At 27.5% G+C, this 27428-nt stretch overlaps 4 protein-coding genes across 5 annotated transcripts in view; 1 reads left to right on the forward strand and 3 right to left on the reverse strand.

Annotated features, from left to right (window-relative positions):
- LOC117183088 (probable elongation factor 1-delta) overlaps positions 1–10691 on the reverse strand; it is a 26161-nt gene extending 15470 nt beyond the window's left edge. The window contains exons 1-3 of one of the 2 annotated variants that reach the window (XM_033376244.1): positions 10521–10651; positions 4110–4244; positions 2801–3220 (exon numbers count right to left, since the gene is read on the reverse strand). In XM_033376244.1, the coding sequence (XP_033232135.1) occupies positions 2801–3220; positions 4110–4202 (513 nt within the window). In that variant the 5' untranslated portion in view covers positions 4203–4244; positions 10521–10651. Of the gene's footprint in view, positions 1–2800; positions 3221–4109; positions 4245–4754; positions 6223–10520 lie in introns of those variants that run through there. The other variant, XM_033376245.1, reaches the window with a different exon arrangement.
- The window catches only part of LOC117183090 (chromatin accessibility complex 16kD protein-like), a 70148-nt gene extending 52942 nt beyond the window's left edge, over positions 1–17206 (forward strand). The window contains exons 2-5 of the mRNA XM_033376247.1: positions 10357–10417; positions 10970–11127; positions 13307–13716; positions 16954–17206. Of these exons, the coding sequence (XP_033232138.1) occupies positions 10357–10417; positions 10970–11127; positions 13307–13699 (612 nt within the window). The 3' untranslated portion in view covers positions 13700–13716; positions 16954–17206. The remainder of the gene's footprint in view (positions 1–10356; positions 10418–10969; positions 11128–13306; positions 13717–16953) is intronic.
- On the reverse strand, positions 17073–19912 carry LOC117183089 (transmembrane protein 199). Its single transcript, XM_033376246.1, has 2 exons — positions 19454–19912; positions 17073–17504 (listed from the first exon to the last, which is right to left on the reverse strand). Exons 1-2 carry the CDS (start codon positions 19860–19862, stop codon positions 17260–17262), a joined length of 654 nt encoding a protein of 217 aa, XP_033232137.1. The 5' UTR covers positions 19863–19912; the 3' UTR covers positions 17073–17259.
- Positions 19913–19983: 71 nt separating this feature from the next.
- Positions 19984–24652, reverse strand: LOC117183091 (biogenesis of lysosome-related organelles complex 1 subunit 5). The gene is made up of 4 exons (XM_033376249.1): positions 24618–24652; positions 24396–24478; positions 23332–23520; positions 19984–20186 (listed from the first exon to the last, which is right to left on the reverse strand). Exons 1-4 carry the CDS (start codon positions 24634–24636, stop codon positions 20019–20021), a joined length of 459 nt encoding a protein of 152 aa, XP_033232140.1. The 5' UTR covers positions 24637–24652; the 3' UTR covers positions 19984–20018.
- Between the last annotated feature and the right edge of the window lie 2776 nt (positions 24653–27428).

Genomic DNA, 27428 nt, shown 5'->3' on the forward strand with positions numbered 1-27428 from the left:
TCTGAAAATAATAGTCTATGCTGTGAATTAGATTTTGCACAGAATTTACCACTACCAAAAATACCCGTGTCCGCGCAGTTTTACCTACGTTTAGCATGGCTTTTTCTATTTAACGTACATGTACATACTAGGAACCAGAGTTACATAGTCCCTATTCTTGAGGGAATTGTAAAGAAGGATGCTAACTCTGTTTGCAGTTTTATCAAACACGCGGTATTAAAAGAATTTGCTACAGACAAGTTCAACAGCATAACATTATTTTCAGACTTATGTCCGGGACAAAATAAAAACTACACAGTGTTTCATTTTTTGGTTTTATTGTCCATTTATTTGCAGAGCGAGATTAAATATGTGTTTCCAGTTCGAGGCCATTCCTATTGCCAGTGCGATAGGAATTTTGGCACATATTCGCAAAAGCTGAAAAAATTAGAACGAATTGAAACTGAAGCTGAATATGTAGAAATGATTCGCAATGCTCGTTCACCTTCATTTACAATGGTTGAGAAGTGTGAAGATCTTCTGCAGGATTTTGAAAAATGTTTCAAAGGCAAAATGCGAAAGCCAAAAAAATTCCAAATCAGCAAAGCGTTCGTTTTGCATGTTTTTCCTGATGGAAAAGTGGATGTTTTTGACAACTATGAGTTGCAAAATCCAACCACTGTTTTCTTTAAACCTACGCTTAAACTAGAAAATCTTTCCAAAAGTCCTCCGCCCCGAATTGGATTAAAAACTGCCAAAATAAAGAATGTAAAAAATCTCTCCCAGTATTTAAGCGCTAAAGGAAAATAATTTTTCGAATCATATTTTTTAAAAGTACAAACTCAGAATTCTGATGCCGAAGAAACTGAAGAGAGTGACGAAAATGACTAAAAGTAGTTTCTAATAAAAAAATTTTAATATCTTTATCTTTTTAATTAATATTCTCAAAAAACTCTCAATAATTTAAAAAAATTGTTTTCCAACTATTATAAGAAGCAAATCACTTCGCTGATTCTATGCTTTATTTGTAGAATTTCATAGAAGATGACAAAAAAGGTTACCTTTGTGCATTTGTTTTTGGTAAGATTGACTTGACCTTCAGGTCGTTCGCTGCAGCGCGTACGTAGCCGGCCAGACACGTTTTTGGGCAGCGTCAAGATTACCGCTTGGATTTTAAAACATTCATAATTTTTGTACTATTAATCCGCTTGATCTAAAACTTTTCAGAAAACTTCTTTGAACCTTAATGAACAACTTTCTCACTGAGAAATTTCGTTGAAATTCTCTACAAGTATCAGTCTTTAAAATTGAAATTAGAAACATTTCTAAAATTGACACTCAGGACAATACTTCTCAGGCTGAATCCGGCCGTGTCCCCTTTTGGTCACCAGCGGTTCAATTATTTTGAAATTATTTCAGAACTTCTAAACATCCTTTAAAATGAATCAAATTTTTTCGAAAAGTTCTTTATAAATTCTGCCAAATTAAACAAATTTCCTTAAAATCTTCCACAGTCATTTTTTATAATTTTGTAAATCTTTCTAAATCTTTTTGAATAATCACTCAAAACTATCTTTTCTTGATAAAAATCATTATTAATTTTCATAGGAAAATGTTTTTAATCTTCTAAAGCCATTCCAAGTTTAAATTATTTCAAATCATTCCAAATTTTAAATTGAATTTGAATTTTTTCAAAACTTCTAAATATTTCTTCAACTTCCTTGAATTTAAAAAAATAATATGTGTTCAATTGTTATTTAGACATCGAAGTTTAACAATTTTACTTACGAATTAAATTTTTTAAACAGAACAATTAAAATGTAACGTTCAAAATTTATATTTTAATATTTAACTATAATTACAGATTTTGAATAAACAGTCAGATATTTCTAAATATTAAGTAAATCTTATTTTTCTTAATTGACAAATTTCAAATTTGAAATAATATTTGAAATTTAATAAAAGCTTTTGTGTATGAATATATTATTGGAAGTTATTTTAAACTTGGAAATCGTTTATAAAGTTTCAATCGGGCGTTTACATTTGTTTAACCAATAAGACTTTCCAATTGAAATAGTTTACATAATTTTAAACGTTAGAAACTGGAACTTCTAAAATTGCGAACTGATTTCGAATCGGCTTGTAAAGTTAATTATTATGCACTTTTTAAATCTTAAAGAACAGTTTAGTTTTAAAAATCATTATTAATTTTTATTCACAGTTGATCAACTGAAAATGTATTTTAAAAAAGGATGGAAATCACATTGGACAGATATTTCTGCAAAAAAATATGTTTCTTCACCTTATAAGATATAAATTCTAGCTACACCTCTTTGTTTCCGATAAAGACTTATTTTTAGTATCCAATAAATATTTTAGTCTCTACGACAAAAATCGTTAAAACACTTTTATGCCAAAATTAATGTACAACTTTAAAATCTTACCTATTCTTTCTATTTCGGATTTTAGTCGAAAGGTGGCGTATCACAATTTAATCATTCCCAATACTAATCAAAAAGCTTTCAAGCAAAAAGCCTTTCTAGAACTACCGCAGGTAATGACAGATAATGTGTTTTGTATTTCTTGCTTTTTTTTCGAAAATTTACCTAATACAATATTGTAGACACAAAACGTAAAAGGGGTACAGCAAACGGGCGGAAGCAGTGACCTAACAAAAATTCTTACATCGTGTCACGTTCATGATTTTTAAGAGTGAGAACAGAGAAGTCGCAATGGTTTCGTGCAAAATCAAAATAGACAAGTTAAAATAGTGTACTTCGTCAAAAATTGCATGAAACACAAATTCATCAACACATTATACCTGAGATAATAACTTGTCTTTGGACTCCTCTACTTTGCCCTTATCCTCCTCCTTATTCCTGTGCTTTTTATCAGCCTTATTCTTTTTTTCTTTCGCTTCTTTAGCCTTGTATTTTTTACCATTGGAATTAGGGGAAACCTCTGCCTCTTTACTTTCATTTTCAAGAACCTCTTCTTTTTCCAAAGCAGGTTCTTCTCTTTTTTTACTAGATTTTACACTCTTAGTTTGGTTCTTGGCATTTTGAGCATTTTCACTTAAAGCATTGTCAGAAGCTTTATTGTCCTTAGACTTTTTAGGCTTGGCTTTAGTCTGAATGTTAGTAATTATGGGACTTTCTTGCTCAACGGATGCACAGCTATTAGAGTTAAGCAAACATTGATCCAGATTCTTACGAGATACCACCTTGCAACATGTCCCAAGCTATGAAAAACAGGAAATTTTCCCTCGCAAAAGTACTCACTAATACTGACTAGTCTACATAAAACTTTGAATTATATTTCATCCTCCCGTTCTAGATCAATACATGGTAGCAGATTCCTGCCTAATCTGATCATAGTTTTAAAATATTAAAAAAATTTACATTGTAATCTGAACAAGCAGGAATCTATTACTGTGTTTTGATATGTAAGAAAGAAACTCATATAATCAATTCTTAACCTGGGTTAATATCTTAAAATTAGAACAAATCTGGAAAGACTTGGTATTAGCTAGAAAAATATAATCTTTGAATTTCACAGCAATGAAGAAATCTCAATAAAAAGGATTTTGGATGTTATGAATATAAAATACCAGGAGTTTTCAGTTTAGATTTCATATTTTATGCAACATTATAATCATTCAACAAATTTCAAGACTAAAATTCGTAACACACACGTGCTACTTCCAACCACCAGATATTCCCTGAAGCTGAGTTTGATCAAATGTTAGTAGTCGTTAGCACATCATAGAGAAAGAAAAGATTGATGCAAATTAGTCATGGATGATGTTGATGGGATTATAAATTAATCAATATTAAAGATAATGTTTTTAAACATACAGTTATATACAGTTATATTTACAAAGAAAATTAAGAGAAACGTCTCAATTCCAATAATAAAATATGCAATTTCATCTTCCTTGATTCTTTAAATTTTATCCACTTTTTATATACCGTCAATTTCTGAACCCATTATTTTATTCAAACTGAAGACAATTTTCTGATCCGAATTTTTAGTTCAGTATGTTTAAGTCATTCCCTTTAAACGATTTTTTTTTTTTCAAATGAAAATAATTTTATTTTTAGGGGAAACTTGAAAACGCAAAGACTTACCTTTGCAGCTCTTTCGTGAAAAAGGCACTCAGCTTTGTCGTAAGAAGGCTTATCCACCCAAATCTTTTCCTGTGCCAATGCAGTTGCTGCCATAGTTTAGAAATTTGAATATGTAGGACGGGAATGGATTAAATTCTGAAACAAGATACACAAACGACTATCAATCTTCAAAAATTGTTTACTGCAAAATTTAAGATAATTCTCTTAATTGTTTTACAAATTTTTGGTACCATAGACTTTGAAAAAAAAATCGCAGACAATTTTAAATTGGAAATCTTTAAATTTGTTAAATTTAAATTCAAGTTTCATAAGATACATCTTTATATTAACAAAATATAGATTTGAAAATGTTTAGAATTGTTGAATGTCAAAATTACCATAATAATAAATAATAATTTTAACATCAGAGAATTTATATAATAGTTGAGCGACTGCTATTATAAACATTTTATGAATTTTGCATTCATTTCATTGAAATAAATTTTGCTCAAAATCCCGGTTCAATTACCAATTTAAAATAATACTTTTAACTAAAATTTGATTTCAGATAAACTTACTATAATAGGCTCAAGGAATTTAGGTGGAATTTGAAAATTAAATGACTAAAGTCGTCTTTAACGATGCCTCTTTTATTATGCAAAAACACAAATACAGACTTAACTTTAATTATTATTATCACAATCCATGCTATTAAATAGAATTCATAAGCCTTATCAGCATCATCGTCAATAAATACAAAATGTACATATTGTGTAAAAATAAAAATAAACTATAATTATTATTATCACAATCTCAATTATACACTAGAATCAAAAAGCGATTAATAAATCTTGATCAGCATCATCATTAATTATTAAGAACTATTAATCACAGACATAAATCAATCATTCGTTAATCATCGTCCTCGTCGCTAAAAATCATAGATTTAAAATTAACTTTTCCAGAAGAACCAGCTTTTGGAAATCTAAATTCATAACTAGAATCAATTGTTACTTTTTGATTATCCTTTTTGGAAAATTCAGCTAACAATGCATAAATTGCATCCTGTTTCTCTGCAGTTTTAGGAAGAACGCAAGGATAAATTTCACTCGCAGGAAAATACTTTAAAAATGCTTTTAGCTCCTCACACGAAGCATGCGACGAATAGCAAACGGATAATTGTCTTTCTTTAACTTCATCCCAACTTATGAACGCGCCTGAGTCTAAATTTCCTCCCCATTTATAAACAGAAATGTGTATAGCTAAAATATTTTTTTCATCCACATCAGGACGACATGGTAGGCATCCTCTAAAGTCTCTGAACAACAAACATCCATGTAAGGGAGTACTATTTGCGTTATTGGTAATGTACGGGCCAATTTCTTTTATTCTTTTATAGACCTCGTATACAGAATCTTTAACATGAATTTTTTTATTCAAACCAATCGAAATATCCTTAAATACATATTCAAGACCATAATTGTATGGTAATTTCATAATTACTATATTTTTGGGGTCAAGATTAAGCCAATCTTTCGTGGCTTTGCGTATTTCATCAACGCTTTCTTTTCTTGTTGGAATTTTGAAGTACTCTAACCTTAAAAACGTCGTGTCTAAATAAATTTTATCGAATTTCTTTGGATACAAATTTTTACCGTCGCAATCATGCAGAGGTTTTATTTTAGCAAAATCGTTCGCATTAATTCGAAAATCGCCCGTATATAAAATTTTCTTTTCATTGTATTCGAAAAGAAACATAACAGATCCTGGACAATGTCCAGCAGGAATTAGCGTTACTGTAACAAATACAGTAGTTCCTTTTTCTCTATTAAAACCTATTACCACCGGACTGAGCGCAGACAAGCCTTTTATCATATCCGATTTAACTAAATTAGATTTTGCATTTAATATTGCTTTGGAAATTTCACTGCAGTACAAAAATTTGTTCTTTTTTTCTAAGTTCTCTATGAAAAAGTTATGTAATCCTTTCATATGATCGGAATGACAATGACTTAGGAAATAAACAGAAGCGCTAAGGTTTTCCTTATTCTCAAAACGATCCACCGAGATGCCTGGTATTTCTTCTATAGGCCCAGGAAAAGTCGACATTCTGACCCGAATCTTTTTGGTAAGTCTGTAAATCAAATTTTGAAAATCAAATGCGTCTATTTTCATTTAAAAGGAAGCTTTATTATGTTCTAAAAACTATTTTTGTATTTTAAATGACATATTACTTCACAATATAAATTTAATTAATCAAACGAACGCAGAGATAGGGAAACTTAAGAGGCGAGTGAAGTGTGTGGTACTGCGGTTGTAGGAAGAATGACTGGTGATGCTTGGTGGAATGATGAAATCCGCGCAGTCATTGACAAAAAGAAGCAAGCGTATAAAAAAAAGTTGAACATTACAGCCCTTACCGATGACGAGAGAATTAATCTAGAAAATGATTATAGATTCAAAAACAGAAAAGTAAAAATACTAGTAAGAGAAAGTAAGGGTAAAATCCAAGCGGAAGAGAAGAAAATGCAAATCGATTTTCAAGGAAGTAAAGGATCGGTCATAAACTCCGTTAACACTTTATAGGGGGGGGGGGGGTGTGTCACAAAGTGTACTGTTCATAACGGGTGGGTAACAGTACATATCGTAACTTTTTTAGTACGTTTCCAGATAAATTATTTTTTTTTTAGTAGAAAATTAATCTTTTTGCTTAAATTTTTTTTTTTAGTTAGAAACTAATCTTTCAGGTTGAGAATTCTTCCATTTTATCACAAATTTGTCTTTTTACTTTGTTGTAAATTAATCTTTTTGTTCAAACATTCATCTTTTCTAGTTGAAAGTTCAACTTTTTTGTTAAGAATTCTTAAATTATGTTAAAAAAATTATTGTTTTTTTTTTAGAATATTAATCTTTATGTCTAAAAATTCATATTTTTCGTTAAACATATAACTAGGTTTTAAACTTAAACTTTTTTCTTAAAAATAAGAAAATTCTTACTTTCTTCAAAATTTAACTTTTTTGTTGAGCTTTCTCGAATTTTGTAAAAAAAAATTTTTTTCGGCTAAAAATTGATCGTTTTCTTTAAAAATCCATCTTTTTGATTAAACATTTAGCAACTTTGTTTTAAAGCAGAACTATTTTCTTAGAAATGCATTTTATGGTTGACTATTTAAAATGTTAGTTAAAAATCCATCTCTTTGGTTGGAAATCGAACTGTTTTGTTGAAAATTACTTTTTTTTTTGTTGAAAGATTATTTTCTGCATTGAAAATGTACCTATTCCCTTTCTGGTCAAATATGGTTCTTTTTAAAGTAAGAATTCATTTTTTTCTTAAATTGAAATATTATCTTAAAAACTTTTTTTTGTTGAAAATTAATTTAGTTTAGTTGAAAATTCAACTTTTGGGTTAAGAGTTCTCGTATTTTGTTGGAAACTCATATGTTTTGGTACAAATTTAATTTTTGATCAAAATTTCATATTTTTTAATAAATAATTTAACTTTGTTGTCTAGAAAATTGGTAATTTTGTCTTGAAAGTTCAATAATTTAGTTTTAAAAAATCAAATATTTAGTACGAAATTCGTCTTTTTTATCATTTAAAATTATTATTTTTTAGTCTAAAGTTGGACTAAACCATTTTTGGATAAAAATGTACCTTTCTTAGTTTAAAAATTCAATAATAACCGGCTGAACTGTCACCTACTATATGATCATCAGCAAACTTTCATATTTTTTTGATATATTACATATGGTGACTTTGTGAAGACTCTTCGTCTGGGGTGATTGCTAGAGAAATTGATCAACCTGAGGCAAAGCAGTTTTGTGGAACGGAAGTGTTCTTTAGATAAGAAAAACAGAAATTGTAGATCATTCTAAAAATCTTAATGGTATAATAATAAAATTCTACTTGCTTTGCAAGTTTGCATTAAAAATAATTAATTCTTGATTTTCTAAATCACACTTTACTTCCTTATATTGATAAAATATTAATTAAACATTGAATTTCTACGTGTTAAAGAGAAGACGCCATCTTTTTATAAGAAATTTTGGGGTCATTCGCAAAATAACTGATACGTTAAGAGGGGGGGGGGAATTCCGAAGTATCATTTTCCGTAATACGTCCAATGGAAAAAGTATCACACAAGAGGGTTGGGGGGGGGGGCGGAGTCAGAAGTTCCTGACAAATGTATCACGTAATTTTGGAAAGAAAGGCCCCTTTATATATTTCACCGAGACACAAAAAGTCCGACCGAAATTTTAAACATTATCAAGTTTTACATGTGGAGAATAAGACCATTTTTACCAAGAGATTTTATATTAATTTATTTCGGTAAATTACATAATTCATTGCAAACCATTGATTTAGAAGATCGTACTCACAATCAAAAATATTTTCTCTCTTAAAAAATAGTACCATCATTATTAATAAAATTGTGATAATTATAAGTATGATTAAATATTTCTTTCTAAGGTTTATCATTTTGATGTTAATGTGCTTAGTTAATAATTTTAATGTAAATTGAAACTATACTTCTCAATGCTCTTGAAGTGAAATGAAAAATAGTATTTCAAATTTGAGGGCATAAAATATTTAATTTGTATTGAATCAGCGTAAGAATATTTTAGATTGAAATTTTATTTAAATCCTGCATACTTTAGTTTGAAATCGTTTAAATAATTACAGTTGTAAATTTGGTATTGGTAAGATAAGATTTAAAAATGAAATTTGAGACTGTTAAACACTCCTATAAAGATTTTAAATTCAAGTGGATCAATTTTTAACATTTGACTTCGAATTATTCAAGCTATTAGGTATTTTCACTTCAATCAATAGTTAACTTTACTTCGTAGATTGATGAGGGGAAAACAAGCCACCAAATGCATGGGATTCAGTTCATTTTTGCCCTATTTTGCTAATATCTTCGTAAAAGCTAATTTTTTCAGTATAAATGTATTTGAAAAATAGTTTTTTTTTTGTAATTACAATTTAATGAAGTAATAAAAATGATTATTTATTAAAAAGATATTACAGAAATAAAGTTTTGTTCCATGAATTTGATCCACTGTTTTCCCCTCAGCTTTTAACAAAGTGAAGTTAGCTGATGGTTGAAATGAAAATACCTAATAACATTTAACTTTGCAGCAGATCAACTTGGAATATTCCATTTCTTAATTATTTACCTTTGTAAATTTCCATTAAAAAGTGTTCACTTTTTAATACTTCTTTTTATAAATACTATAGATTTTTTAACTGTTCCAATTTTATATTGGATAAATACTTTGTTTCGGTTTTCACACTTTCAATATGTTTTAAAATGATTCAGCTTCAAAAATTTCTCAAAAGTTTATGTAGAACTGTATTTTTAAATATCGTATATTTAAAGAGAAAAGGGGAAATTTAAATAAGAAGGAAGGCAGGGTACCCCCTGAAATATCGGCCTGCCTTTTTATTGTGTTACTGAAACTACTCAGTTTAAAAATTATATGAGCAACACCTTCTCGAACTACTTTTTATTACTAGAAATACAATAAGATTCTAATTATTTTATACTGCCCAGGGTGGCACACAAGAATAAAAATTGAAATACCCCTACTTTTATTATGTGAAATTAATATATACGAATAATTTCAATTATAACGAGAATTGAACACTCAAAAGAAAAACTTCCTAAATAATCATAAACTCTTCATACAAATATTAATTGTTGATTTCTCTCTTAATACACCTAACGGAATTTACATTTCTTATACTGCTTCACCTATCTGATAATCCTGAGTGACCTTTCAATGTCACAAGCATCATAACCTAGGTGAGTAAATGACTAATTGGGAAATACATTATGTAAACAGTAAACTGAATTCCACTCGAAAACCCAAAATTCAAATATTTTTCCTTTTATAACAGCGAATATTCAATCATAAATTTTCAAATTTACCTACAATATGTGAAATTCGTATCTAGATAAGATTTGTAAAAACAAACCTATTTTGAATTGTTTTAAATTGTACGAAATTAATTTCTTTCAAACCAGGAAATATTATAACAACTCTTACATGTAAAGCAGTCAATATAAAATTCTAAATTCAACTCTTTTTTCACATAAAATACAAGTTATTTGACAGCAAAAAGGCAGCTGGAAGCTTTGAGGTTATGTACATGAAAAGATTAATCAGTGACTTGCTGCTTCAAAATATAATTTATAATTAATAAGCAATGCATGAAAACATTCGTAAACTAGGTTGACTTATTAATTTTACTTCTATTGCAGATTCATGGAATAAAAATCAGTTATTTCAGTCTGCCATGTGCCGTATCGATCGGACAATTGGGTAAGCTAAAATCGTGCAACTAACAGTAAGGTAAATCGTCTATATATAGGTTGAAACTAATTAGTTTTCTCTCGATATATAATATTAATAATTTGATAAATACCTTCAAGTTTCTTGGCGTCCAAGGACCTTTAATTATTATTGGAATGTCCGAAATTTATGTACCGGATGCTGCTTGCTGTTAGTTTCCAAAGAGAAAAAAAATACAGTTGGATATCGAGCTATCGAACCATTTTTGACCTTTCTGAAATGCGCGTGCGCAAAAGTGGCAAATTCAAAAATAAATCTACGTTTTCATTATTGTCACTATTTTAAAGCAAAATCCATTAGTCTTAATAAATTTAGCAGGTTATAACTTTCTATCACAATTATTATAAATTATCAATTTGAAACTAAAAAGAACATGGAAGAAAAAATGGATAAAAATAAAAAATTTGGTTTTCCAAGATGCGTACAAATAGATGCGCAGTTATCTTCCGTGACCATAGTGACCTTTAGGATTTCCCGTCCAAAGCATAACCTGACAACCTGTAATAACAAATGCATGCACAGCACAGGAAAAGCAAACAAACATGGCGACCACGCAAGCATCGCCCGCAAAACTTAAGGAATTGAGATTGCCTATTTCGCGAGTGAAAACGATTATGAAAAGTTCTCCTTATGTTGAAGCGATAGGCCAAGATGGACTTTTTCTTGTTACCAAAGCTACGGTAAGTTGATAACCTATCTTACATTTTAGAGCCTTCTGTAAATGTGCACCTCTGACATGCACATATGAAAATTAAAAGCGGTTTATTTAGGCGCGCAAATTTTTAATTAGATTTTTTGTTGTTTAAAAAAGCGTGAAAACTTTTTAATAGGGATGGATGAAACATGGTTTTCATGAAGAAATACTGATAAAAACAGGCCTTTCTCAATTGCTTCAAATAGACGTATTTCCTAACTTCGACAATTTGACCGTTACGTTACGAATATTTAATAATTATGTTTATTACTTCGTATGTTTTAATCTGTTTATATTTCTTTAGAGTCTTTGTAAATTATAAAAGAAAAACTTGAATTTTTACTTAATTTAATACTTCGTTTTTAATCTAATTATAATCAATCACAATGCTTTTTTTTTAAAGAATAAATTTCGTATTTTCGAAATTTGTCGTACATCCACAGAATCTGATATTATTGTTGAAAAAGAATTTTTTTGCTAGATGCGGATATACATAATAATATATGTATCATATTTAATATTTCTATATTCTTAATAAAAAATTATAGTTATCACGACGAATTTCTAAAATAGTTTAATCTTTCAGGCCTTGAAACTAAAGTTTCGCCTTAAATTATTTTTAGAAAAATTTTTGAAGGTTTCGAATTTCAAACTTCAAAATATTTTTCTTTTAAAATATTCAAATGTCAGGACAATGCCGCTATTAAATATTTCAAAATTTGATATGTAAATACAAAACAGTTTAGAATTAGAAAGCCTAAAATTGTATCACTCAAAAATTGAAATCATGTTACTGTAATCTTTTTTATTTCAATTGAATAATATTTGATTGGAAAATATCAAGAATGAATAATAATTCTAAAAGCAGAATTGAAATTAAAACATCAAACATATTGTTCTGCATTTTCATGTTGAACACTACATTTTTTATTTTTTCCTCGTCTGTTTAATATGGCAATTAAAATTGAATTGGCCGAAGTTTGGAAAGTATAATTAGCAATTTAAAAATTATTGGTTTTTAAGCGATTTAAATTTAATTAAAAATCATTTCTATTTTGAAGGGTCATTATACAAATTTTAGAATATCACAATTTTTTGATTGAAAATTCATTTTTTTTAGTGCGTTTTAAAAAAATTCGTCTTTTTGACTTGAAAATCTATCTCCTCATTGAAAATGCAACTCTTGTTGGTTAAGGTTTAACCTCTTTTATTTGGGAATTCAATTATTTTGTAAAAGTCTGATTTTTTAGTTAAAGCTTCAACTGTTTTGTTGGACATGAATCTTTTTGGATAGGAAATTCATCTTTCTTCGTTGAAAATTAACTTTTTTATTGAAAATTCGACTTTTTAGGTTGAAGTTAAATCTTTTTTGTTTAGAAATGTGACTATTTGGTTTAAAGATATTCTTTTTGTTAAAAATTAGTATCTTTTGCTTTAAATTTCTCAATTGTTTAGTTGCGAATGCAGCATTTGTTTGCAACTTTTATTTAATGAAGCTTTTCAAATGACAATTAATCTTTCGGGTTTAAAATTCAACTGTTTTTTATACAATTCGACTTCAAAACTTAACTCTTTTATTAAAAATTCGTCTTTTTTGGTTAAAAATTCAACGACTTCGTTGAAAGTGCTATATATTTCGACTTTAATGCTTTCCATCTTTAATTTAAGCTGAATTATTAAAAAGTGATTCATTTCATGCTCAAGATGGATTTTCCTGAAGTTCATAATTAATGTAAATTAGAAACTTCACACAGTTGAAAATAAGCCAAGTTGATAAATTTAACAGTTGAGAAATAAATATTTTCAATTTATATTCATAATACTTCGAGCTCAATCACCTTTGTTAAAAAATTGTTTTAACTTTAAAGTTTATTTTTATTTTGCAAAGAATACTTAAAAATCAATAAGATTTATGTAACCTATATTCCTAAACAGATACATTTATTATTTCAGTCATTCAGTATCTGATACTGTTTTTTATTTTATTTTTTCCATGCGACGTTCTTCGTAATTTTATGCGACCATTGCAAAATTTTTTCCAGCCTTCTATATAAGATCTTATAATTCGTAAAACTTACTTAACATTGTTTATTATAACGAAATTTTTGTCGAAAATTGTAAAAAGTAAAAAAAAAACTATTATTATTTCCCCTCTTTAATTTCAGGAATTATTCATTCATTTCCTGACAGAAGAGGCGCATTCGCAAGCCAAAAAAGGACACAACATAGACTACAAACATTTAGCAGAAGTTGTCCAGACCAGTGATTCTCTAGAATTTCTCCGAGAAATAATGCCAAGAAAAATCACAGTTAGGCAATTCAAGCAAATGATGGCAGCTAAAAATGCTGGAAGTTCTTCAGATTCAGATAGTGATAGCCAATCAGACAGTACTTCGTCCTCTGACAGTGACGATGAGAATTCAGAAAATGACTCTTCGGATGCAAATGCAAACGAAAACGAAAATAAAGCAAATGGAAAGAGTGAATCGAGTGAGAAAAGCGAGGCCAGTAGTGACAATGAAAGTGAGGACGATCAAAAAATGTCTGTCGATAGCTAAGTACTCTCAAAATTTAGGTAATTTCACGTTTGAGCACGAATATGTTAAATTTTATAAGTCCAGCTATTTTCTATCTTTTAATCACTTAAATACGTAGTCCCCGCTTCTTAAAATTAAGATTCGGAAGTACTCGCATATATGTCGTCGTAATCGCAATGTGCATAATTTAAGGAATGACTTTTTAATACTAGGTATATTAAAATATTTTAAAATAAGTTAAACTATTCAACTTTTTATCCCTGCATTCAAAAAGCCGAAAGAATTTTAATTTAGATAATAATGTCAATTGTAGAAATATTTCTCAATTGAGCAAAATGTTTTTTTTTTAAACAGAATACATTTGAAAAGTGTTTAAAGTTAAAAAAAACGAAGGTACAAGTCACGACAATAAAATATAAACTTTTTGGAAATTTGAACAAATAATAATGTTAATATTTACTTGGGCGGTTTTTCCAGAGACCACCTTATTTTACTGTTAATTTGAGAAATTACCACAAATTTCTTTCGCCACGAGTTTCCTTCCACTCCCCCTCTCTATTTTCGATTTTTAAATACTTTAAAATTACATTTTTTGTGGTCGGTGTTGCAATTTTTAAAATAATTTTTTAATACCTTTGTAGAATGGCTAACTTTCAGAATGTCACAACTTTAAATGCTGTAAATTATAATAAAGCGGGTACATTTTTTATAAAATTATTGTTTATATTCTGTCAGGTATAACCACGACTATTTCCACTTTCGCTTTTCAGTCATTATTTAATTCTAAAAATTTTTTGGTATTATAGTTATACCGCTTTTATCAGTTGGAAAACGAAATAAAAGGGGGATTTGACCGGGAATACAAAATTTGAGCCAAGAATCAAAAGTTTTGGAAAATGTAAATTTTTATAGGTTTTAAGAGAATAAATAAATTTTCATAAGACTTCTGGGGAAACTTAATGAATTTTTGTTTTGAAAATTTATTTTAAAGGAATATTTTTTTTCTTTAGATTTCTTTAGATTCAATGTATAATTATATATGATTTTTTAATTGAAAAAAATTAACTTCAAAAGGCAATTTTAAAAGATTTTTAAAATTTTCGCAAAACTCCAGCAAGATTTGAGACAATTTTTTCATTTTTAAAGATTTTTCAAAATTTTTCAATCATTTTAGTTTAAGATAAATTGAAAAATTCTTCTCTTGGTGTAGAAATTTTAACTTTTTGGTTAAAACTGCAAGTTATATTTTTTTGTTTTTTTTTTGCACAAATATTAATTTTTCTGATTGAAAATGTAACTACCATTTTTTGTTGAAAATGCATTTTTTTTAAATTGAAAATTCGTCTTGTTTTGTACAAAAATATTGTGCTTGTTTCAAAATTGATTTGCTTAGTTAAAAAATTGTCTTTTTTAGGTGAATCCAACTTTTTTCATTTAAAATTTTAATCTTTCATGGATTAAATATCGACTATTACTGTTTGTTGAAAATTCATATTTCTGGGTTCAAAAATTATTATTAACTTTGAAAAATAATATTTTTGTAATTGAGCGTTCAAACATTTTGTTGAAAATACGACTTTCTTCAAAAATAATTCAAAATTTTAAAAGGTTTTAAAGAATGTAAAAAAGTGGATTTTTGAAGATTTTGAAATTTTCCAGGTATTAAAAAAAGTTATTAAGGTTTTGGGGGAATTTTTAATGGATTTTTATTTAGAAAAATTTTTGCAAGAGAATATTTCAAAAGACTTCCCAAATGGTCAAAAAAGAAGCCGGAAGAGTTTAAGGCAATTTTTGTAATTATTAAACAAAATTTTTTTAAGTTAGGGAATATTTAATGTGAAAAGATCTTTAGAACGTTTAGAAGTTTTGAAAAGATTAAAAAATAATTCAAAATTTGAAACTATTACAAATATTTGAAACATGTAAGTTTTTGAAGATTTTGATATTTTTCAAACTTTAAGAATAATTCGAGGCTGTTTAAAATTTGTTTGAAAATTCTTTTCTTGGTACATGAATTTCGCCTTTTTGGTTAAAAATGCAATTGTTTGTTTGAGGACTGAAATATTTTATTGAAAACATTTTTTTTTTGATTAAACTAAACTGTGTTTATAAAAAATTCATTACTTTCCTTAAATTGAACTACTTTGTTCAAAATTCATTTGTTTGTTTGAATATTAATTTTTGCAACTTAAAATTTTAAACTCCCATTTTTTGATGAAAATTGATCTTTTTGTTGAAAATTTATGTATTTTGTTAAAGTTCTTTTTTTGGTAAAAGATTAATAATTTTCTTGGTTGAAAATTGAGTTAATTAATTGAAAAATCATCTTTTTTGTTGATAAATGCAACTCTTTTTTATTTAAAATTAAAATATTTTGTAGATGAAATATCGGTTAAAAAATCAAAATATTTTCTTCAAAATTCGTCTCCTATTGGTAAAAGTTTAATCTTTTTTGGGTAGAAATTCCACTGGTTGAAGAAAAATATATTTTTTTGGTTGAGGATTCAGCTGTATTGTTGAAAATTCGTCTTTCTTCACAAATGCTTCAAAAATTGAAAAGATTTTCAGAAATGAAAAACGTGGATTTTTGAAGATTTTGAAATAAAATTAAGAAAATTTAAAAGAATTTCGAAAGGTTTCAAAATAATGAAAAAATTTATTTTAAGATTCATGAGAAAAATTCATGATTTTTTATATTGTTAGATGAACTCTAAGAGAAAAGTGAAAAATATTTAAAAACATTACAAATGATTTTCTAAAATTTTTAAAAAATGGAAGATTTGTTAGCATAAACGTTCTATTTTTCAAGATTATAAAATTATGGAATAATTCGGAGTATGTTTAAGAGATATTTATAAGTATTGAAAAGATTGAAAAATAATTCAAAATTTTTTAATATTTCACAAAGTAAAATGTAGTTTGTTAAAGATTTCAATAATTAATCATTAATTAAGCCCTAGTATCAAATACTTTAAAAAATTGACTAAAAATCATTTACCCCTTAGAACAACAAAAAAAGTTCAAGCAAATCTATGTATAAAATATAACAACTATCATGTTCACCAAATTTGCGCAAATAATTGAATATTTAAATTATTATATTTCCCATATTATACCTATGTAAAAAAGTGTTCTGAATAATTAACTGAAGAGAGCCACCATGGTGTGCGTAAATGCCTAACATAATTATAATCTAATTGCATTCATTTTTGATATTAAATGTTATAAAATAATTACACTGTGTAATAATTATAATAATTTAATTTTCGAAATAGGTGAGACCACAAAAATTATATGATTTCCAGATCTTGTAGCACCACAATTAATTAAATATTAAGTATGTCTTGCTGTAAAAAAAGTTACATTTTTCTGGAGAACAAACAACGCAATTGACTAATTTCATTATTTAAACGTGCATCTACAATTTCCAATAGAAACGAGACGACGATAAATGCGTTTTTATTTACATAGAACGATTTCAGTACGCTGTAAGGAAGCTATTTACATGATAGTAATAAAATTCTACCAGGAAATATGAGTGGCATGATAAATTTCAAGAGTAAATTTGAAATTCCCTAACTTTAATCCTGATGTTCTTTTGTATAAAGACCTTCCGAATCAAATCCATCTTCGCTCAGCTTTTTGGCCAGGAAATAAATTTCCGCTAGCGCAATAATTAGGGAAATTATAATTCCTAGTAGTAATCTAAAGCCGAAATCCAGGTCCCCGACGATTAGTTCTATACCGAGAAAACCAAAGGCGAAACCAGCCAAAACAGTAGATACGAATTGGAAGATCGCGATTAGTTGTTTGTTCATTTCTTTCACTGGAACAAATTTCAAGAATATAAAAACATGTTTTTTAAAAACTATTATAATTAAACTCATTGAGGTATCGGACAGCAAAAGGAACTCAAAACAGGGAAATTAGGTTAATTTTTTCATGAAAAGGGGGAAAGATATTTACTTTCACATTGAGAAAAGAAGAAATCTTCTTTCAGGAAATCATAGAGTTTTTAAATTATGTTAAAGGATTGTTCTTTAAGATTTCTGCCATTAAAGAATTTTTTTTAATTGGACATACTTCGGTCATTGAACATACATTCACGGTGATATAAAAATACTAAGAAAACATCGAATTGATTAAATAACAATTTTATATGTTTTAAATCGTTCTCATAATCAAGAATATTTTTTCTCTTATAAAAATTCCTTTATTAATAAACACAAGCATGCTAACCGATTGAGGTTCACGTCCAGGATTTTCATTTTACAATACTAAAAATGGACTGCTTAAAAATGCAAAATAACCAATTTTAAATATTACGAGTTCTACAAATCTTTTAAAATAACTTCAAACCTTCAAAATCCTTTGAAATTTGTCGAATTCCTTCACATAACTTAAAACTACTATTGAAATCCCTTAAAATAACATTTAATTTATTCCCTAAAGTTCGTAGAAGTTACTTGAAATGATTTTTTTTTTTTCAATTTCCTAAATTAATCTGAAAATTCGTGAAAATCCATGATAATCTGTAGAAATCACTTGAATACTTACTTTTATAACCCCTTTCAAATAAAATTCACGTGCGCAGAAGCGTGATTTTCTAATATTAAAAACATAAACTATTTTAAAATCCATAACATCAAATTTTTAAATATTACTACATAATTAAATAATTAAATTATATTTAAACTAAGAGTTCTAAAAATGTTCGAAACGAGTAAAATATTTTAAGAAACGATGAATTCTGGTTAGTAAGATATGTTGGAAAAAACTTACTTTCGTAATTTTAATACATTCATGGATATATTATTAAATTTTAAATAACAATATATTTAAAATCTTGAATGAAAGATTGTTAATATTTGAAAAATTTAGAAATTGTTGAATATTAAAAGCATATAATTTAAAATTGTCTAACCACCAAAAACAGTATTTAAATATTTTTAAATGTACGAAGTGATACTCAAGGACTTAACCATAAATATTTTCAAATTAAAACCTGAGGGATAAAACAAATTCGAATAAAAAATTGTTCTAATTTTTTAATTTAAAAATAAAAAAATTCATTTTTGGTTTCATTTTAGTCTCAAGAAAAATCCTAGGATTCATAAAACTTGATTAATTAAATATTATATGGAATGTATATTTAAACGAAAAATATAAAAAATTACTGAAAACTGCGATTAAAATTTTCGAAAAGTTAAAAGCTGGTTTTTAGTAGTTTTGGAATATTGTTTTATTTCTACAACTTATTAAATTTGCCGTCAATCGAAAAATGCCATTAAGATCATTTGTAAGTATTGCAATTCTTGTTTAAATTTTGGTCTAATCGAACAATAATTATTATTGTATTTCCAACATAATGACAATCGTTATTCAAATTAAAACTAAAGAATCTTCAATGTTGAACAGACAGATCACCGTACTTTATTATACGTAATTTCAAAAATATTTGTATAGATTCAAAGAAAAAATATCTAACTTTTAAAGTTTTACTTAAATCCTGAGTAGTTTAGTTTCAAATCAGTGTAATTGAAAAAGTTAAATTAATTATAATAGATCATTGTTCCAAGTTCAAACAAAAAGCTTCCACTATTCGCGGCAGGATATTCTGTTTCGGAATAGAATAATTTCATAATGTAAAACAAACAATTGTATTTTCAAATATTGTATATTTAAAGAAAAAAGGGGAATTTTATAGAGAATAGGGGAAAGGGGGAAATTTAAAAATGTGTGCCCTAATATTATGTAAAAATATTAATGTCTTACTTTGTGCAGCTATTGAATCTTCAGGATAAAATCTTCGATACGGATTTACGCCTTTAGTCATTGATGCATAATCCCTAGCATTTTGTTGAGCTTGAAGTTTTTCCAATCTCGCTACAAGTTGCGGGTTTCTGGGTTTTACTTCAGGTTCAGGTAAAGTCACATCAGCGCCTTCTAGTAGCTCATGAAGATAAATCTTATTTTCAGAAGATTTTCTCTGCTCTTCTAAATAAGAGCTCAACCATTTTAGGTCCTTTAAAGTAAGAAGAGTCTCTGGTTTTTTGCTAGAACTTTTCAACGCGATTAAGTTTTCGGGCACGTCCTTTTTCTTCACCTGCTTAGCGACGAAGTCAATCAGTTTAGCAGTCGGTTTTACCTTTAGAGTGTGATCTTTGATTGGTTCGACAAACATTATAATAAAATTGTTTGCAACTTAAACAAAAACTAGTCTTTTAAACAATGCTTCTAAAAAAAGGTTCTAAGCAAAAGTAGGAAAGGCGATAATAAGTTTTTCTTAATTGGGAATCTACCTATTATTCAAGTAGATATGGAAGATGTTGGTGACCAATTATGGTGCAATATGTAGTTTCCTTTCTAAATCCACGTAATATTCCTTCAACTCGTTTTCCCTTTCGAGGAATTCTTGATCGACTTTCAGGCACTTTTCGCTCATTTCACTAATAAACTTTTGCCATTCTGTTTTTCGAAGATCTCTTCTATCCTTTAATTGATTCTCCTGAAAATAAAAAATTCTTTTTACAAATGAAGGGTCCGCGGTCTAAACCTGTTAACTAACATTTCAGATATTTTACACGGCGAAGGAAAATCGCAATTTTTGAAAATTCACTAAAGAAAATTAAAAATAACTTTAGGGTTTCGTTTGCGTGATATTAACTGCATATAAAAAGATGCCAGAAAATACAAAAAATCAATTTCGAAAAAAATGTCAGTTAAAAGGTTTAAACCGCAGACCCTTCAAATGTACGTATTTTAAAAAATGGTGCCACTTTTAGAGATAAATGAAGGGTGGCAGCACATAACTAGGTAACCAACATTTTGATAGAAAATGGCTTTATTACATTGGGATAAAAGGGTTTTTACGAGATTCAATTTTTTTAATTGATAGAATTTTAGTTATAATTTTGACGTAGTAATAATTTTTTTCTCATTAATATTAGTTGAAATTATTATCATTTAAGGAAAAATAAATACGTATTTTTCCGAATTTTTCGCTAAAAAGCTCAACCGTAATGCGATATACCTCCTTTCAACCTTCATTTTCTTGGAACATGTTAATTTATTTTAAAAAAACATTTTCCATTTAATTCAGCATCTCTATAACTTAGGAGCCAGTTTTTATTTTTGCAAAAAGTTGAAAATTTGATTTTTAATCGCTATCCGAGTCAGAGTTTGAAAATTCGTGAAATTTTCTTCTTAAAATTCTCGGTCAATTTTCTCGTAATTGAATAACTCTTTTACATCAACAATTTAGACGTATTCCGATCATTAATACCTCAGGAGTATATTTTATTTTTTATCTTAACTAAAAATTAAATTTATTATCGTAATCAACAGCCAAGAAATTCAGCAAAATTTCATCTCGGGAATAAATTTTTTCTATTTTTAAATAGTTACTGAGACTTTACAGTTTACAGAATACCTTTTAATTTTCCTGAAGAATGCCTTTTTTCTAAAATAGTTTTTTCTTAAATTTCAAGTACATTTAGAACTATCGCTAAACAAACAAACACTTCATCTTTTTTTTAGAGCAAATCATTAAAAAATCAGTGAAAAATAATTGTGAATGAGAATTGGGTATAGCGTATTTTGTGTTTCCTGTCTTATAGGGACTGTAGTTTTTGGAAATTCGCAAACGAAACAAATAACTCATAGTAATTTCACAGAAAGTATAGATATTCTGGCAAAAGTCAGGGAATTTATATAACTTTAAATAACTATCAAGGATAATAAAGTAGATATTTTTAAATTTGAATTCAAAGTTGTTTTATTCCGTTTATAAATGATTATATGATGTTAAAAATGCCATAAAATTAATATTCTGTTCTTTGGATATTAATTGTCCGCGAAAATCTAAAATTGGTCACAGAAAAATAACAGAATTTTCCAAATAAAATTTTCCGCTAACTTCCTTCTTAAGTTTATCTTTTTTGTTATAAATTTTATTATTTGGTTAAAAATTCAACAAATTTGTTAAAAAGTCATCCTTTGAACTTAAATCCCTATTGCTTTGTTGCCAATTGAACTATTTCGTAAAAAATTTATTTTTCGTTTAAAAGTAATATTTTTATGCCGAAAAGTCAACTGAATTTTTTTTTTAATGTGTCTTTTTAATTTAAAAATTCATTTATTTTAGTAGGAATTTCTTCTTTCTGGGTAAAAATGCAGAATTCAACAATTTGGTTTAAAAATTGTGGTTAAAAGTGTTTTTAAAAATTCTTTTTTCGTTAAAGATTCATAGTTTTAGTTGAAAAATCATCTTTTTTGGTAGAAACTTGAACTATATTGTTAAAAGAGTATATTTTTTGATTGAAACTGAAACTACGCGGGTAAAAGTTGAACAACTTTGTTAAAAATTTATTTTACGTGAGTGGAGAATTATCTCTAGTTGAAAATTCAACTAATTTGTACTAAATTCGTTATTTTCTGTTTCAATTGATTTTCGCAAATGAAAAAATAACTTTTATATATATTTTTTAATTAATCTTTTTCAGTTAAACATACCCCTTTTGTGTAAAAAAATAATCTTCTTGATTTTATATTTCGTCTTTATGGGTAAAAATGCTAGTTTCGTTTCAAATAATTTTTTTGCTGGATATTCATGTTTTCAGGTTGAAATGTCAACTACTTCACTTTTTTTTTAAGAATTGATGTTTTTAGATTAAAAATTCAAGAGTTTTCTTAAAAATTTAATTATTTTGTTAAAAATTCTAGTATTTCGTTTGAAATCATATTTCAAGGTAGAAAAGCCACTTTCTTATTTAAGTTAAATAAATTATTTAATTTTTATCGTAAATACTATTTTTTGTTGTAATTATAAAAGATTCTATGTATACTGGTATTTGAATATTAATGGTCAGGGAAGTTAAAAATTGGTCAAGGAAAAATCCAACATTTTATATGTATTAGAATCACCTCTCAGTCATGAAATCTAAAAAATCTCATAAAATGTTACATAGCTCTACATTATATCATTGTTATCTGCACTCACTTTATGGAAGTTTCATCATTTAAAAAGGTAAATAAAATGATACATAAATAAACAATAAAAATCTTATCCGAAATTAGGTCTCAAGTTTTAAATTGCTTAGTTTATTGTCTTTGAAAGTTACATATGTACATCTTTTGTAAATATTTATGATATATTTATAAATATTTATATGTATAAGCCTCAAACTGCAAAGCATGTATTATCTTAAATACTTTAGGTGACATTTTTTTAAATAATTGAGAATGACAACTAGATAAAAATCATTTTGTTTTTTCTCCCTCTTAATCAGAAGTGAAGAAATGAAACTTATGTTTTCTGTCACGTGTGATGTTTTTTTATGATAAAAGATCATTTTCAAACAAGTTTTTTTTATAGATTTAAAACACGAGAAAGTGAATTTTAAAATAATTGAGAATGAAAATAAGGCAAAGACCATTCCGTTCTTTCTCCCCCCTACTTTGAACACATCAACAAAAATTTGATGTACCACCAGTTTCTCTGATTTTTCAGATTTTTTTTTTAAATCCAATCACAGAGAATGTTTTTTTTTATCTTGAACTCTTTCACTTTTAGGGGGTTCCTAGTTGTCATTTCAGTGACTCAATTATTTTAGTTTTGAAGTAAATGGATTTAGTTAGTGATTTTTACATACGGTATTGAATTTCCCTTCTCTTTGGAGAACTCGTTCACACATACTCAACGCTACGTCGACATTGGCTTTCAAACTAGGCAATTGAGAATCTCCAAGTTCGACTGCTCGATCCAACTGACTCTGACCAATATCGGTTGAATACTCTATAATTTTGAAGAGGCGTTCAACCTCCCTGTCATTCCTTTTGTCCTGCAACCCAGAAAGAAACGTGCACTACCCGTACAAAATGTATCTAGTTATTTGAATTATTTTCGTTTGCATTTAAACTAGAAAAGTAACTAAGCCAGTCTAAATACAAAAAATTTAATTTATGAAATAAACCTTCGCTGAAGATATAAAAAATGTTTTGAAATGTCATGAGACGGTAGATTTAAGTGAAAGATTAATAAGTATAATTTCAATTTCTTCAAATTAATGACGTTTACATTCTCTAAAATTCAAAGCTATTAAATGTTTAAACACTACTTGTGGACGTCCGCAAGAAAAGAGCATAAAACGAATCGCGGGGGCATTTTTTACGTTAGAGCTTGGAAAACCGTTTTTCAAGAAAAAAGGATATTCTAAAGTTGGCGAGTGAAATAAACGTATGAGCATAAAATGCAATATACCTATTTCCGGTTCCTTTCGGGCCATTGCAAACTGTGTACTGAGACCTATATTATTTAAGCTTACGCGATATACTCCAGGCCACTAAGAGTTTTGTTGTTGATAAAATCGCCAAAATTGTTACAAATATGTCAAATTTAGAAACATTAACAAAATATAAATCTTGTAAATTATTTATTCTTCCTTTTCAAATTAACAATTTCAAACAATAAAAGTTGAACACGTTAGAAAATTGTAATTAGATATATTTGAGTAATAAATTTTAATATATTTCAGTAAATAAAGTTAATCGGTTCAGATTTCATAAGATTACTGTTTTATGACCAAAATACAAAAAATATATAAAATGGTTAGAAAATATAACCTATAAAAGAACCATTCAAAAATCATGCAGGTATGGAAATTTGCAATTTTAACAATAAGAAAAACGAAAATGTGAACAGAAAAGGTAGTCTTACCTGAAATTCTCTCACAAAAAATGTGAGTTCGCCTTGAACAAAGGGCCGATGATCAAAAAGCCGAGTCCAAATTTCACCAACGTCTACGAAAAAGTCATAAAGACCAGAGCAAAATGAAAAATTGTATTACAATAATATCCCTAAGAAAAAGTCCTTATATTTAAATTAAGTGACAAAACAATGATCATGATAGAAATTTAAGTAACTATTTGTTGTTCACACCTTTTACGACGGCAGCCATATTTTGGAAACATCTCGTGACTAAAAAGAGTTTCTGCGCACTAACTCTGCGCATATTAGTTGGCCGCGCACTGTATTCAAAATGCGCAGCGGGAAAATTAAAAAAAAAATTTTAATTTTATTTGATTATTTATTGAGCAGTTGAGAAACATGTATCTTCATAGAATGCTTAAAGTTCATATCCCATTTACATTTTATTAAGTAACTTCATTAAAAATATAAAAAATTATCAAGATATTCGAGATACTGAAAACACTTCAGAGAAATGTTTCGATATCCACAGTAAAAGAGGGAAGTATAAATGGGTTTATTGGATACAAAATTCTTAAAAATCAAGCACTTATTTTGGTAAAAGGATTTTTGATTTGAAATGCTGACGTTGCGATAATTTTTAACCATTTACCATTAATATTAAATGCTAAAATGAAAATATGTTTTTATGTTTTTTAGGACAAAATAATGTATCTGGATGCAACAATTTTATTATAATTCAACATACCCATATCTCGAGAGCAAGTATTAATTATTGCAAAAAATTTAAAGTTTGATTTTTAATCGCTATCCAAAGTCGATTCTGGAAACCCGTAAAACTTAAATCTCAAAATTGACAATCGATTTGCTCGGAATTAAATAACTTTTTTACATCGAACTTTGTTTACACGTGTTCAGAAACTTTGTATTTCACAATCATGTTTTGAATTTTTTTTATTAGCCTCAATGCAGCAACACTTCATCTCAGAAGTAGACTTTTGGTTCATTTATAATTAGTGATTTCGAATTTAGAGAATGCCTTTTCGCTCTTTTAAAAAAATCCCATTTTGTTATGTAGTTCTGGACTGCCACCCTTCAATTATAATTTTTGAAAATACTTTTCACAGAAAAAAGATCAATTTAAAGCAAACTTTAATCTTTTATATGGTATATATTTACGTGTCCATCATCGATCGATGTGCTTCATATTATTGCAATATGATAGTTTGTGCAGACATCAATATCCATAAACATCGATTGTTCTCAGATGAATAAAAGAGGCTATAAATTGCTTCAGAATAATATTTTTATAAATAATAATTTTTCAGTGTAAAATAATAACTAATACAGTAAAATGAGAATTTTTCTGTAGAGCGAAAAATCATTATGTAAAATCATAATCACTATTTAAAGCTGAAACAAAAATTCAGTCTCAAGCTGAAATATTGCTGAATTATGGCCAAAAAAGTGTGACCATAAAAAAATTTCCAGGTTCAAGAAACTGGATGTGGAGGTTGATAATATTAAAAGAGATAATAACCTAACACTGGAACAGGCTCTTAAGTATATCAATGCAGATAAATAAGGTAAGGTGTAAAAAATGTAGCCAATTCCAAGAAAATTGTCTAAGAATTTTAAGATGAAAATTTCGCGGATTTTCAAAATCGGCTTTGGATGGCGATTAAAAAACGAAAGTAAAGTCTCTTGCAAAAATAAAAACTTGATTCTGAGATACGGAGATGCTCAGTGAGAATAAAAAATGTTTGATACACAAAAAAATCCTGTTATGAGAACATTTTCATTACATGATAATAATTCCAAGAGTCTTTCGTCTCATTTTTCATGATAATTCGAGAACCAGTAAATATTTCATCATATTCTTGGTCTCATCCGTAGCAAATTTAATAAGCTTTTCAATTAAAAAAAAAAACTTTTCAACTTAATTTTTCGCTAAGATATCCACGAAAAGTAGATACATGTCTTGAACGCGATTTTTTAGCGTATTGAAAATTCTGACAGGTACTGTAAATCACTTTAGATTAATAAAATAGTTGGGCAAGTATCGGAATTTCATAGAAAATTTCGATGTACGTGAGTTTTATTAAATCTGTGAAAATTACATCATTTCCCGTAGGTACACTAGTTAACAATTGAAAGTATTATTCTTTTATTAACATCTCAGTTTTTCAAATTGTTCAAAATTCTTTAATTATACCTGTACATTTTATTTTATTAATAGCTAATACTAAATCTGTAAATATTGTTTAAACATTTTTTAGATAAGTACATTTGATAAAAAAAGTAATCCTTAAACAATTATTTTTGCATGAAAGAAGTAATTTTAAGCAATGAATGTTAAGTTCGAGCAGAATATTTTCCCTTTATAAATCCCACTGTCGAAAAAAAAGAAATGATCGAAAATCATTTTAGTTAAATAATTATTCAAATATTCTCTAAAACATGTCTTTTCCCTATCTACGAACAGATGCCAAAAAGTGTACACTACAGTAAGAATACAAATTGTCAATAAACATTAAAGTTAAACAATTTCTTCTTTACGACATTTTTAACGAAATACATACGTTTGACAAAAAAACTTTTTTTCTTTTTTCCTTACTTTTTTTAATAAAATTGTTTTCACACACAGTTTTGTGACATACTTTGGTGAAAAAATATCAATATTTGCGTTGGCAAGATGCTGACAAGTACTAATTTATACTTTAGTGAAATTACAAAATTGACAAAAGTTATAGTTAAAAAATTATTCGACAAAAAATATTTTTACGAATTTTACTTGAGAACATTTATTTTAGCGACGTATATTTGATAAAAACATTTTTCTTTTGTTTAAATAATTTCACACAGATAAACCCACACACATGTTATTATGTTTATTTATTTTGTATGTATTGCAAATAGTGTAATGAAGATATCAGCGAATATTATTGAATAAAAGTTTTAATTAAGGAAAACATCCAACCTTTTCGTGGAATATTTTTGAATAAAATATTATGTGCTTAAATACAAAAAAAAATTTTTTAA

The sequence above is a fragment of the Belonocnema kinseyi genome, chromosome 2 (assembly GCF_010883055.1).
Source record: "Belonocnema kinseyi isolate 2016_QV_RU_SX_M_011 chromosome 2, B_treatae_v1, whole genome shotgun sequence".
NCBI lineage: Eukaryota > Metazoa > Arthropoda > Insecta > Hymenoptera > Cynipidae > Belonocnema > Belonocnema kinseyi.

Excerpts from the sequence above, each read along its gene's own strand:
- LOC117183089 (XM_033376246.1), bottom strand. The coding sequence starts at position 19,862 with ATGTTTGTCGAACCAATCAAAGATCACACTCTAAAGGTAAAACCGACT. Across the intron at positions 17,505-19,453 it reads AGATTCAATAGCTGCACAAA|TGAAAGAAATGAACAAACAA; the intron begins GTAAGACATTAA and ends AATTTGTTCCAG.
- LOC117183091 (XM_033376249.1), bottom strand. Across the intron at positions 23,521-24,395 it reads TTTTTGTGAGAGAATTTCAG|GACAAAAGGAATGACAGGGA; the intron begins GTAAGACTACCT and ends TCTGGGTTGCAG. Across the intron at positions 20,187-23,331 it reads GAGAAGGGAAATTCAATACC|GAGAATCAATTAAAGGATAG; the intron begins GTATGTAAAAAT and ends TTTTATTTTCAG.